The sequence below is a fragment of the Manis pentadactyla genome, chromosome 17 (genome assembly GCF_030020395.1).
Source record: "Manis pentadactyla isolate mManPen7 chromosome 17, mManPen7.hap1, whole genome shotgun sequence".
In the NCBI taxonomy this organism is placed as follows: domain Eukaryota; kingdom Metazoa; phylum Chordata; class Mammalia; order Pholidota; family Manidae; genus Manis; species Manis pentadactyla.
The window spans coordinates 36,466,555-36,479,543 of NC_080035.1; the positions used below are offsets into that span (position 1 = coordinate 36,466,555).

A 12,989-nucleotide genomic window follows, 5' to 3' on the forward strand; every position below is an offset into this window, starting at 1 on the left:
TTGGAGAAACGATACTAGAAAATAGATTGTGAGCTCTTATATGACACGGTTTTTAAATCACCCAAATAGGTATTGATTCTGTCTCCAATTAGTGTGTAAAAATTGAAGGAAGGAATGGAGGGAGGGAGGAAGGGAGGGAAGGAGAGAAAGGCAGAAATTAAGAAAAAGTCTTTCCACTCAACATCTAAACGCCCACTCGTGCTTCTCTGACAATCTGACAAGAGTCTGGGATTTTTCCCTCAGCCCTACTACGAAAAAAACCTCCCAGACCCGAGACCTGCAGGTGCTTCTGTGTCTACGACGCGGCCGTCCAAATGAGTTAAATTGCATAACTCGACCAAGACCAAGAGTGCGTGCAGGGCCTCCAGGAACCCAAGCCTCCCGCGCTCCTCTCCCGCACACACAGGCACGCACGCACTCGCACGGGCGAGGCCGCGCTTGCCCTCAACAGTCACACCCCAGACGCCGCGCTCCTCCCGAGACGCGCGCTGCTCCCTGCGTCCTCCCGGGGCGCGCCGGCTCCTCCACGGTCCCGGGACCGCTCCCCGCCTCCCTTGCTCCTGCGGGTCATCCGCGCCCGTCGCCTCCCAGGCTACGGGTCGGAGGAGCGGGACGCGCTGGCGCTCATGCGCGCCACGTGGAGGGTGCGTGTTCGCAGCCGGGCTACAGTCGGTCCCTAAGGTGGGGTCCCAGCGTTTCCAGCCCTGCTACTTCTCCCGGGTGCGCCGGACCCTCCCCCGCGGGTCCGAGCCTCGGGCTTGCCTGATTGGGGTCCGTAGCGCGGAAAACGTGGCAGGCCATCTGCGACTCGGGGTCGTCGGGCTGCGCCTTGATCAGGTAGGCAAAGTAGGTGAGGTCGTGGCTGTTGTGGATGTAGCGCGAGATGTGCTGTGCCTTGTGCTCAAAGATGAACACCGCAGGGTTGGGCTGCGCGGCCGCGGGGCCCACGCCCCCCGAGGCCCCCGCGCCCGGCGCGGGGACGCACCGCAGAAAGGGCGCGCTGAGCACCAGGAGCACCTCGCGGGCCGCCTGCGCCCCGCAGCCGCCCGCCTCGGGCTTCTGGCTGCGCCGGCGGATCTCGGCCATGAGCCAGGGCAGCATGGGGAGCGTAGTCCTGTGGTCCAGGCACGAGCCTCCCACGTACCACAGCCGGAACCGCTTGTCGCCCGGCTTCCCGGGGTCCGGCTGCCCAGGGACGCCAGGCTCGGGCTCCAGGGGGTGCGGGAACGGCTCATCCTGAAGGCAGCTGGGGGGCTCCATAACCCGCGCCTCACTAGGGCGCGGAGGCGGCGGGGTAGGCGCACCGCGCCCCTAACTTCGGCGCTGACGGTGCCGCTGAAACTGTGCCTGCGGCCGCGTGGGGCGCCCGCCTGGGCGCGGGGCGACCCCGAACTCCGCGCTTCAGCGGCCCTGCCCCATGCGGCACTTCACCGGCGCGGCTCCGGCGGCGGGCACCAAGCGAGCGCCCGGCAGCTGGACTGGCAGGAGAGGGCGGCTTAAATCGTCATCCTCCTTCCTCGGGCTCTCTCCCGGGAGCCGGACTTCCCCCTTGGTCGGCCGCGGCTCTGGCTGGTCCGAGCACGACGCCGAGGGCCCCGCCGGGCGCCGCCCGCTCCAGCGCCGCAGAGCCGCTGCGGCCGCCGCGCGCCTCGGGCTGGCACGGGGAGGCTGGGCGGGGAATGGGCTGTGGGCGGGAGGTGACGGGGCGGAGCTGACGCCTACCAGGCTGACCGGCTGTCACCTGGAGGTCGGGGCGGCGGGGCTCGGCGCGTTCAGCCCTCGGGAAGGGCCTGCGAGAAGTGCTCCAAAGGAAAATAACAAACACAAAACGTGGCCTCGCAGGGCCGCTCCTCCTCCTCTCGCCGCAGCACAGCTCGCAGCTCCTCCTCCAACTGTTCCCACCCCTCCCTTCCTCCCTCCTTCCTTCCAGACTGCTTCTGTCGGGCTGCTACCCCGCCTCCCGTCCGGCGGGCGGTGAGCGTCGCCTCTAGACGCTTATCTGTGAAGTTGCCTCTCCGCCTCCTCCTTCGGCACTGTCCCAGCTCGTCCCTCTAGTACGCCGCGGGGCAGCAACCCAGCGCCTGGCGCGGGCACTACCCGAACCGGCTCCGCCTCTCTCGGGTCACCGAGATCTCCGTTCTTTCCTGACGTCTCTGCTGCCCCCTGCAGAAGGGGCCACTCAATGAGGCGCTGGATTTTTTTTTTTTTTGGCTAGTGTTTGCTTGGTTTCAATGCCTTCTAAAGACTGCACAATAATTTCTGAGTCTTATTTCTTAATAATCTTTAAAAGTACTCGGTTTTTAAATCATATTACGATATTTTTAATTTGATTATACTTTATAACATCATATGACAAAAATGAATGCAGACAACTTCTTCAAATGTGGAAAACCTATTTTATTCATGCATATTCCCAGTTCAGAGCTCGTGTACAGATTTTGCACCCTTTTATATATAATAATGAATGTTTCCAGGAAACGTAAAAAATATTTTAGGGATAATTTGATCATCTTAAATTTTAAAAAGATAAGTATTTTTTTCATTGTAGCACATCGGATGCTGATTCTTTTCAATTATAATTAAGAATTAAATAAGAGGTAAACAAAATAAATGGAAAGACACTGAAAGTTTCCAACTTTCTCCAAAAAAGAGACTTTCTTACAGACTGAAAGCCCAAGTTTCTCATTGTTTTTGGTTTAATTGTACTTTCTATAAAGTCCTGGGACTATTTTTTTATCCTATTTATGTAAGATCAGTAAGATCAACTGCCTATTCTTCCGAGGCTGAATTTAGGCATGCACCTTGATGACCATTTTGCAAATAAGTGCCTAAATTCTAATAAGGTGGACACATTATTGTTTTGATTTAGTCATTTGCTTTAACCATTCCACCAAGGCTTTGTGCAAAAAAAAAGACCCATATCCTCGAGAAGCAGTGCAAAGTTCTTTGAATATTGGACAGGAATCTTCTAGAACCTCACTAGAAACCCTCTCATACAGTTCCCATTGCCCTAGGCCCCATAAGTAAGATCTGTAAGAGAAAGAATAGAACAAAGACATAGGGAGAGCATGGAAGTCATGTGAGTTCTACCAGATTAACCATCTGGGGAGCCAGGACTGCATTTGGAGCCCCAGCAGTAGGCCATTTCCAACTGATAAAAGAAAGTGAGACGATAAACAACTTTCACATAGTGACAGAAAAACAGAATTGTCTTTTATTAAATGACATGCTAAGTGTGATTGCTTACTTCTCTGGAATGCCCTTAGCCCTTTTTTTGTAACTTTTTTGTGATGTTTATCTTACTATATACTAATGAGCATTACTGTTTCCAATTTCTGATCCTCTCTGCATCCTGACACATGGGAAGATAGCTCTTCCCTGCCCTCTGAAAGTTAGTCATTGTCATAAAAGACTTGTTTTGGCAGTGAAATGTGAGAAGTGACCTGGGTCACAGCTTGAGTAGAAGCATTTAATTACCATTAGTCATTGCTCCAGTCTACTCTTACTCTTCAGCCCTACTCTTCCCCACCAGTGGCCATCATGGAAACATGTCCATAAGGAGGTTCCTTGTGATCAGAACATCCCAGAATGGTGAGCCAACACAGAGGACAGCTGTCCTAGAGAATCTCGGGGGCACATAGCACATTTCTTATGAGTGAAAATTAAACTTTGTTGTGTTAAGCCACTGAGATTGTAGAGTAGTTTGCTACTGTGTTGTTAATCTGTCCTATACTGTCCAATAGAATTATTATACTATATCTTATATAACTTGTTTTATTATCATTTATACATTTGACTTACTACATGCATGAACTAGGTGGTAAGTTACTAGTTGTTTTTTGTTTTGTTTTGTTTTTGCTGTAATTAATATACACTTACATGAGCAACATTGTGGTTACTAGATTCCCCCCATTATCAAGTCTCCACCACATACCCCATTATAGTCATGGTCCATCAGCAAGCTACTAGTTTTTAAACAAGCTACTAGTCTCTGTATTACCTGCAGAATTTTACAGAAGTTCATGCATGTTAAAAGAGTGCTCATTACAAACGTAAGGAACAAAATAGACTCAGAGACTCCAAGAATGAACTAGAGGTTACCAAAGGGGAGGGGTGTGGGAGGGTGGGTCAGGAGGGAGGGAGAAGGGGATTGAGGGGTATTATGCTTAGTACACATGGTGTGGGGGATCACGGGGAGAACAGTGTAGCACAGAGAAGGCACACAGTGGATCTGTGGCATTTTACTACACTGATGGACAGTGACTGCATTGGGGTATGGGTGGGGACTTGATATTATGGGTAAATGTAGTAACCACATTGTTTTTTCATGTGAAACCTTCATAAGAGTGTGTATCAATCATAACTTAATTAAAAAATTTTTTTAAAAAGAGTGCTCATTACATATGTAATCACTTGAATTTACAAAAAGATGACAAGATTCAACTGTAAAATGTTTGTTAGGTATTACACAGAATAGGCAACCCTATAATGTTTACTAAATGGTAGGGCAATACATCAGCCTCTAACCCCTAATCCTTCCACTCTCAACCCCTCCCCCCAAAAAACAGGACCAAATAATGTACCAATGGAAAGCATTTCCAATAAATAATCTGCAAAATGTATCTTCTGAATAATCTTATAGTCACCTCTAGTTAGGATATCCAAAAGTGAACACTTACATTTTTAAAAATAGTGTTCCTCCAGTATTTCAATCTGAATTAATGTTGTTAGCACTAATTAGAAATTGTTAAGATCCAGTCAAATCCGAGTTAAACAATTTATACCACATGAGCAATATAAGGGCCTGCTAGTATGGTGGTATCAAGCCTGCGAAAGTTTGTTGCCATCTCTTAGCTTGTTTCCTTGCTTCCTGGCACAAGTGTGTTCTCTCTGTCTCTGACTCTCTCTTGTATTCTATGCCCCCTCCAACATCTAGTATACTTCCCTACTTAGAAATCTGTGAAGGCACATTTTCTAAAGTTCAAAACAGACGTCTTTCTAGTCTTATATTTACTACTCATTTCTCCCTACCCCCACATTCAGACAATGTCTTCATTCCCAAATGTATCATATGCTTCTGAATGTTTGGGGCTCGTAGGCTTCTCCCTCTTACCGATTGCTCTTGCTGTCTACCACCCCACCGCTTGAGTTTCCTCTGTCCTCTCACTACTTGCATAGCCATTCATTGTTCAAGACCCAGTTCAAAAGATATCCTTTCTGTGAAGACATTTCTTGTTAGAGTTGGTCATTGGCTGTCTCTTCTTTGCTCTTTTTTTAATACATTCCACTATTTTAGTTCTTATCACATTCTTTAAAATTGTTGGGTGATTTGTCTGTGTCCCCCACCACAAAGAGAGCATCTTGAGAAAAGTGATTGTTTTGTCCCATATTCTCCTCCAAGAGAAAGCACAGTTGACATGTATTAGGTTCTTAATAAATGTTCAGTGAATGAATGAATTGAATTGAATAAATAGAAAGTTAGAATTTAAGAAACTAAAGATTAAGAGGAGAGTTTTAATATCACAGAGGTGCTATACTAAATAATTTAATTGGATAATTTCACTCAAGCATACTAAATCTACCAGCTATTTATGAAATACTAGAAAATAATAAAATTCCTCTCAAAAAATGTAATGGAGGTCTGACTGGAGATAGCAAACAGAGCACAAGCATTTGTGACTGAATGAAATTTTGAGATAATAACAGGGCTTTCCACTGTTGTTTCTTGTTCCCTCTGACCTTCCCCAGCCCTCAATGGAGGACACTGCATCTTCACTGCTCCAGGGGAAAGGATGATACAGCAAAACACAGATAACAAGAGAGTCCATTCTTAGCTTTCAGGTTTCATTTCAAAAGCTAAGGACCTGGCAAAGTTTCAAAAGTTAGAATATGTACTCTGGAAGTCAGTTTCTCTTGCCCTAGATGCTAAAGTCTTCCCTAACTTGGGAGATGGAGATGAAGAAAGAGGGAACAAATAAGGGGTAACTATTAAAAAAAAAAGATATACAATGTATGATTTTAAAAGCAGTGGAATATTATTCTGTCCGGTGGAAAAGGAATGGGAAGTTTTTTAAAAAGGAGAGAAAAAGAAACAAAAATAAAATGTGATAAATAAAAAACTTAAAATAATATGGCTAAAGTAACTCCAAGCGGTAAACTATAGTAAACTGTTATTCTGACCAAAAGATGAAGACTTACATATCCAGGAATATGTTGTTCATGGACTCAGTTTTTAAACCAAAGGATAAAGAAACAGTGAAAATAAATAAATGAAAACATATCAGGCATATGTGAATGAAAAGAAAACCAGGAGAGTAGTTTCAGTATCAGATTAAGTAGAAATTTAATGAAGGAGTTCATACAGAAATATTTGCCAGAAAGGTACTATGAAGATAGTATTATTTTTAAACACATATACACTAAGCAAATCGCTCTCAAATAAATAAAAAGAATAGCAGGAAAAACAATATATCAACATCTTTAGTTGGTGACTTTAACAAATGATTCTCAGGTACTATAAGTTTAAATAAACCAAATATCAAATTTATAAATTTCAATAACATAGTTTACAAGTTTAAGTATATATGTACATATATATCTCCAATAAGAAATATGCAAAATTTTTATGGAGCACCTGTGAAAGTAACAAAAATTGTACTGTCACACAAGAAACTCATAAATTCCAAAGTACTGCTATCATAGAAATCCAAAGAAGTAATAAGGAAGGAGGTAATAAAGATAAATTTAGAGTCAAGAAAATAATGAGAAACAATAGAAAGGAATAGCAGATTTTCATATCTATTGATCATCTGTATTTTTTCTTAAAGGTGTGTTGCTCATATCTTTTCATATTTTCTTTTAACTAGGGTCAAATTATAGAATCTTCCTATATTAGGAATAGTAACATTTTGTGCAACATACATTGCATATATTTTTCCCAGTTTATCATTTTCTTTTTTGCACATAACAAAAAGAATACAGATTGTTTTCAAATACTCATGGAATGTTTAAAGAAATTAGCCACCCCTTCCTTGCCTTTTGACAGTGTTTAAGATGTCTTGACAAAAATTTAGGTGATTGTTCATTTACTTCAGTTCACATCTCTCCCTCTACAGCCACCTACACCAAACATTGGTGCTACTTCTTAATGCTCTTGACAGATGGCAAGAATTATGAAAGTACCATTTTTTTTTAATTAGGAATTTGAGGTGCACAAAAAGTGGAGAATGATAGTAATGTAGAAAATGAATGGAATACATAGCAACTGATTGCTAATCAAATGCACAGTGCTTGGCACAAAGGTGATTAATAAATGGGTGAATGAATTAATTTAGAGCTTCCTTGAATCCCAGAGAACAGAATCAGTTTCAAAAGCTAATTTATACAGAGGAAACAGATTGTTCTTCTACCATAAGGCTGGGATAACTTTACAGTACCCATTTTTGTCTTCTGCATAATTCATAAGTGCCTCCAGTGGTCTGAAAAACTCTCATAAAACTTATTTTAGGCAGAAAAGGAAACAAGGTTAAAATGAACATTTATTTAATGCATTGTGGCTCCCTGAGGAAGGGAATTCCCCACACAGGGCAAGTTTCCTATGAATGTAATAATACCAAAGGAAGACAAGGGTGAGAAGTTGGGGATTAAAGGTTTATTTCTCATGGCTCAGTCTCTTTCCCACCTAGGGGCACTCCCCTCCAAACCCCAGTTGCTTAGCTCTCTCTTCTGGTGCACTCTGCCCCCTCTTGCTCAGCTCCACTCCACATCTCTCCCTCTACAGCCAATTGCACTCTGCTTCTCACACCTGTTCCTCCTGGAGGACCTCCATGGGCTGGTCCCTGGTGACTGGCAGGCGCCTGACCAGTTTTGTACCAGGAATGGAGGGAAGGAGAGAATGGCTGCTGCTCTCCACCCCTGACCCCACATTGATGTGCAAACAGTCCCTTATATGCATATCATTATCAAGGCCAGGTGGGTATTCTGGTTGAAAACTTCCATTTACCCCACATGCATGTTTTCAGCTCATACAGCTCATCAGCCAAGGATATGAAATAAACTATGTTACAAATACTGTATATTTGAAAGAGAATATTAGTGTGGAGCAATTAAGCACTTTGCCCTGTATACGCTCTATCATTGAATGAAATTTTACATTTATGCTCTTCAGAATTATGTGGATTTACATTGATATTATTGACTATTTTCTCTTGAACCTAGTGAAAATCTTTGCACTAAAAGAAGTATTGATGCTGCAGTAAAATTGTCCCCTGTAAAAATGTTTCTTGTTTAGTTACTATTTCTAGTGGGCCCTAAAATAGTTTAAAAATCTATTTTAAGCCTGTCATGGATGACTTATTCCAAGTTTTCCTTGCTAATTTTAAAATTCATCATTCAAGCTTTTAATATAAAACAAATTAAAAAGAACAAATACACATGTAGTATTTTTAAAACCAGTAATTGTTTTGAATAGGCAATATATGTCGATGGTAGAAAATTCAAAAGTTAAAAAAATTTATAAATTCAACAAGATGTACATCTCCCCTCTGCTTCTTTTCCCAGCTACCCATTTTCTTTCTGGAAACAGCCATTCTTACAAGATTATTATGCATGGATTTAAAAATGAAATAATAATAATAGTCACCATTTGCTGAGTACTTGCTCTGTACCAAAGACCCTCATAACAATTGTATAAATATTACTATTATCCTCATTTTACAGATGAGAAAACTGAGTCAAACAGGCATTAAGAATCTTTTTTTAGGGTCACACTTTTTAGGTGGAAGATTTTTGGTTCAAACAAGGGCCACTGCTCATATTTGTACAGATTGTGCTCAAATAGGTACTAGAAGAAAGAGAAAAGATAAGAAGAAACTAGCTGAATTAGAGTAAAGAGATTTGATAACACAACGATGCCTTTAAAGGGGCTTTAGCAATTAAAATTACTCTTGAATAACATGTAGCTTCACAGAGAATTTTGACAAAATAATTGATTAGCTGGTAGTGAGATTACTTAAAACCCTGAAGAAGGTGGCCTAGGAAATGTATTTTTAACCAAATGGGTTGTGGGAAGGAGAGAATGAAAGAAACAAAAAATGACGGTGGGGTAGTTAAAAACACTGTAAGAGGGGATGGGACCACTTCTGGATTATAAAGTTATGAAATTTTCTCATCATTTTTGCTTCACTGTGTGTGGAGCAAGATATTTAGACCAGGAAATATTTTTTATGACTATGGCTATAACTCTAGAGAAGAATTATTAATCTCTGCTTTGGATCATTTAACTCAATATGTAGCTTTGATTAAAACCGCACTCCCCTCAGCTACCCATTATGATATTTCCTGTTTTAAAGTAATTCTCCCTTATTAAGTGATTCTTAAAAAAAAACAAAAAAACAAAAGACAGTGTAGACATCTCTGAAAGAAACATGTCTTCTTCTGAAGAAGAAACAAAAGAATGAGTTTTGGATTAAGAAAACTAGAAAATCTATCATGTTGGACCACCCCCATTAAAAAAATGTGGGAAATATTTCATTTTCTAAATAAGCAATGGAAAAGAACTGTGGCCAAACTCATGCAAAATTATAAGACAAAGGAGAATAAGGGGCAAAATAAAATCCCCACAAACTATGATGCAAAACACAGTCTTTCTGAAACAGTTCAGAAAGACATACCAACAAATTTTGAAATTTTAAATCTAATATTGCAAAATAATCTAAAAGAAATTAAGAGAAGTGTAGAAGACATAAAAATAACATAAATCATCCTTAGAAAAACTCAAAAATTGCAAAACCAGAATTTGGGGTTATAAAGCAAGGAAGCCAAGACCTTTGCTGAGTATTTCTCATAGTAGAGAACAAATAGAAAATTACTGAGGGCATTATATTGGTATACAATCAACCATTCAAGCAAAAAATGCAAACTTTACCAATAAAAGAAAAGCTGAAAGAGAGAGACAGACCAGCAGAACAAATGAAGGTTATTTATATGAAACACTAAATATGTCCATATTAATATAACATAAAAACAATATGACTGTATTGGAAATCCTAGCCAGAGCAACTGGGTAAGAAAAAGAAATTAAAGGCATCCAATTGGAAAACAAAAAGTAAAACTATCACTATTTGAAGATGAAATGATACTATATAGAGAAAACCCAAAACTCCACCAAAAAACTGTTAGAACTAATACATTCAGTGCAGTTGCAGGATACAAATCAATATATAAAAATATACTGTGTTTTTATGCACTAATAATGAATTATCAGAAAGAGAAATTTAGAAAACAATCTCATCTGCAACTGCACCAAAAAGGATAAAATTCCTAGGAATAAATACCAAGGAAGTGAAAGATCTATACACTGAAAACTATTGAGACATTAATGAAAGAAATTGAAGAAGACATAAATAAATGGAAAGATATTCTGTGCTCATAGATTGGAAGAATTAATATTGTTAAAATGTCCATACTACCCAAAGAAACCTACAGTTCAGTGCAATCCCTATCAAAATTCCAATGGTATTTTTCACAGAAATAGAGCAAACAGTCCTAAATTTGTATGGAACCACAAAAGACCCTGATAGTCAAAGCAACCTTAAGAAAGGAGGAAGCATCACATGCCCTGATATTACAAAGCTATAGTAATCAAAACAGTATGATATTGCATAAAAGAGACACATAGATCAATGGAATAGAATAGAGAATACAGAAATAAACCCACACATATGGGGTCAATTAACATATGACAAAGGAGCCAAGAATATAGAATGGGGAAAGGATATTCTCTTCAATAAATGGTGCTGGAAAAACTGGGCAGCCACATGCAAAAGAATAAAACTGGACCACTATCTTATGCCATACACAAAAATTAAATCTTGAAAAAGATTTGAATATGAGATACAGAACCACATAGGTGGTAAGCTTCTGCAGTTATTTTCTTGATAACAACAGTTCTTTAATGAAACATCTTAAAATTTTCTTTGCCCTTTCCCTTGGCACAGAAATATGAAACACAGTAAGATGTATAAGTTCTTTTATTTAATAAATGTTCATCATTTGGTGAAATAGTAACTATCCAAAGATTAATAACTACTTTCACCTAGGGCACTTGTAATTCAAAAGAACATAAATCAAGATCAAGTTAATCAAGCTATGCAATCCGTTATACTTAGTATTTCTGTGTGCTATGAAATGGTGGTTAAATCAATAGCTGGAATATTCCCTTTATCAAATATAGACCCTAGTAAAATCAACACATTCATTTGAGAGTAACGTAAGAATCGTAAAATTCGATTTAATCTATGCTGTACATAAGAGGTCTCTCATTCAAATTTGAAAACTTTTAATATTTACATTCTGAAATTATCACCGAGTTCTTGATCAGTATAATAGTATGTAGGCTAAATTTACATCAGCATCATTCACTTCATGAGAATTAATGAAGTATACTAATAAACTAGCAACAAAAGCATATTATTTCTTGAAACAATAATAAAATGCTATAATAGCAAGTTATCTCCAGAATTTTTGGTATGTTCTATTATCCTTGTAAAGGAAAAAGGATTAACATAGCAGTCCTAACTGCTTATACTTGAGATGCCCACTTACAAAGTTGGCCCTTGGCTGGCATCTGGGAACATGGATTTCAGGAGGGTTCCCACCATTAGCTGGTATGAGTGGCTCACTGTGTCTAAACTGCACAAACAATATAATTTATGCAAACCCCTGCTTTCCATCTGGGAGTCTGAATTCTGGGTACCTGCCAGGCTGTAAGTGCCTATATGATCAACCCTCAATAAAAACCATGGGTGTTGAATCTCTAATGAGCTTCCTTTATGGGCATCATTTCTAACAATTTGTTCCACCTTGTTGCTAAAGGAATTCAGCACATCCTATATAGCTCTACTGCAAGAAGAGTCTTGGAAGCTTACATTTGGTTCACATGGGACTAGCCCCATGTGCCTTTTCTCCTTGCTGGCTATGCTTTGTGTCCTTTCACTGAAATAAATCATGGCGGTGAGTATAACTACATATGCTGACCCTGTGAGTTCTCCTAATGCATTACCAAACTAAGGGTCATCTTGAGGACCTCCAACACAATCCCCTAATCTACTTTTAAAAGAATCACTTAGAATTAGTACTTTGCACCCCAACCTAATTCTAAATGCATTATTAATGAAAATTTAGGGATTCCCTAAGCACTCTAAGTCAAGAAATCTATAGCAATTGATGATAATTGTAACTTGTTATGATTTTGGGTACGTTTTAACCAATGCGTGGACCATTGATAAGAATAACATAAGACCACACATATGGGGTCCGATGTTATCCAAGGGGACATCTGACCCACTGTAGAGTGTCCTCTGCATTAGGCAGGACCCATGGGCAAAACTCAGGACTCTTTTGACTAAATTAGGCATACCTTGAACTGTGTTTTGCTTTTATCTTACAATGACTCATAAGTGGTTGAGGGATTACTTGTTTAACATTAGAAAACAAATAAATTGCAACCCAATCTAAGTCACTGTACAGCATGGTACCATTTACATATGTTTTTCTGCACTGAACTCATCTGAGTTATACTAATTTCAGCTCCTATTTTTAATGTGTCCTTACTTCCTCAGTGTTTTTCTAACTCTTATTGTATGTATTATTTCTAGACATTTCAAAACTTCTTAGATGAGCCATGTAGGAAGGAACTATAAGCCACATAAGAAGGGAGAAAAAGAATACTGAATCTGTAACACATCTAAAGAAATAATATTTTTAAAACACAAGCAGTAGAAAAATGAGAGAATGAGAGTCAAAGACTGAGATTTAGTCAATATATCTTTAAGCACTATAAAGGGGAGGGACTAGACAGACCAGCTGTCCTCAAGTCCGCTAGACAGACTCATTTTAACAGTGAAGATCCTGCTCGCATAATCCCCTTTTCTCTGATTTCATGTTCATTGAGCATCCTTCTGATTTACATTCCCCAAGGAGTGTTAGTA

The 12,989-nt window shown here is 40.3% G+C and overlaps 2 protein-coding genes across 5 annotated transcripts in view; one reads left to right on the plus strand and one right to left on the minus strand.

Moving 5' to 3' along the window:
* TBC1D4 (TBC1 domain family member 4) overlaps nucleotides 1-1,867 on the minus strand; it is a 199,377-nt gene extending 197,510 nt beyond the window's left edge. For all 4 annotated transcript variants that reach the window (XM_036893804.2, XM_036893803.2, XM_036893802.2 and 1 more), the window contains exon 1: nucleotides 763-1,867. In XM_036893804.2, coding sequence (XP_036749699.2) covers nucleotides 763-1,260 — 498 coding nt within the window. In that variant the 5' untranslated portion in view covers nucleotides 1,261-1,867. The remainder of the gene's footprint in view (nucleotides 1-762) is intronic.
* UCHL3 (ubiquitin C-terminal hydrolase L3) overlaps nucleotides 709-12,989 on the plus strand; it is a 117,686-nt gene continuing 105,405 nt past the window's right edge. Inside the window, exon 1 of the mRNA XM_036893810.2 lies at nucleotides 709-837. The gene's annotated coding sequence lies outside the window, so the exon portion shown is untranslated. The remainder of the gene's footprint in view (nucleotides 838-12,989) is intronic.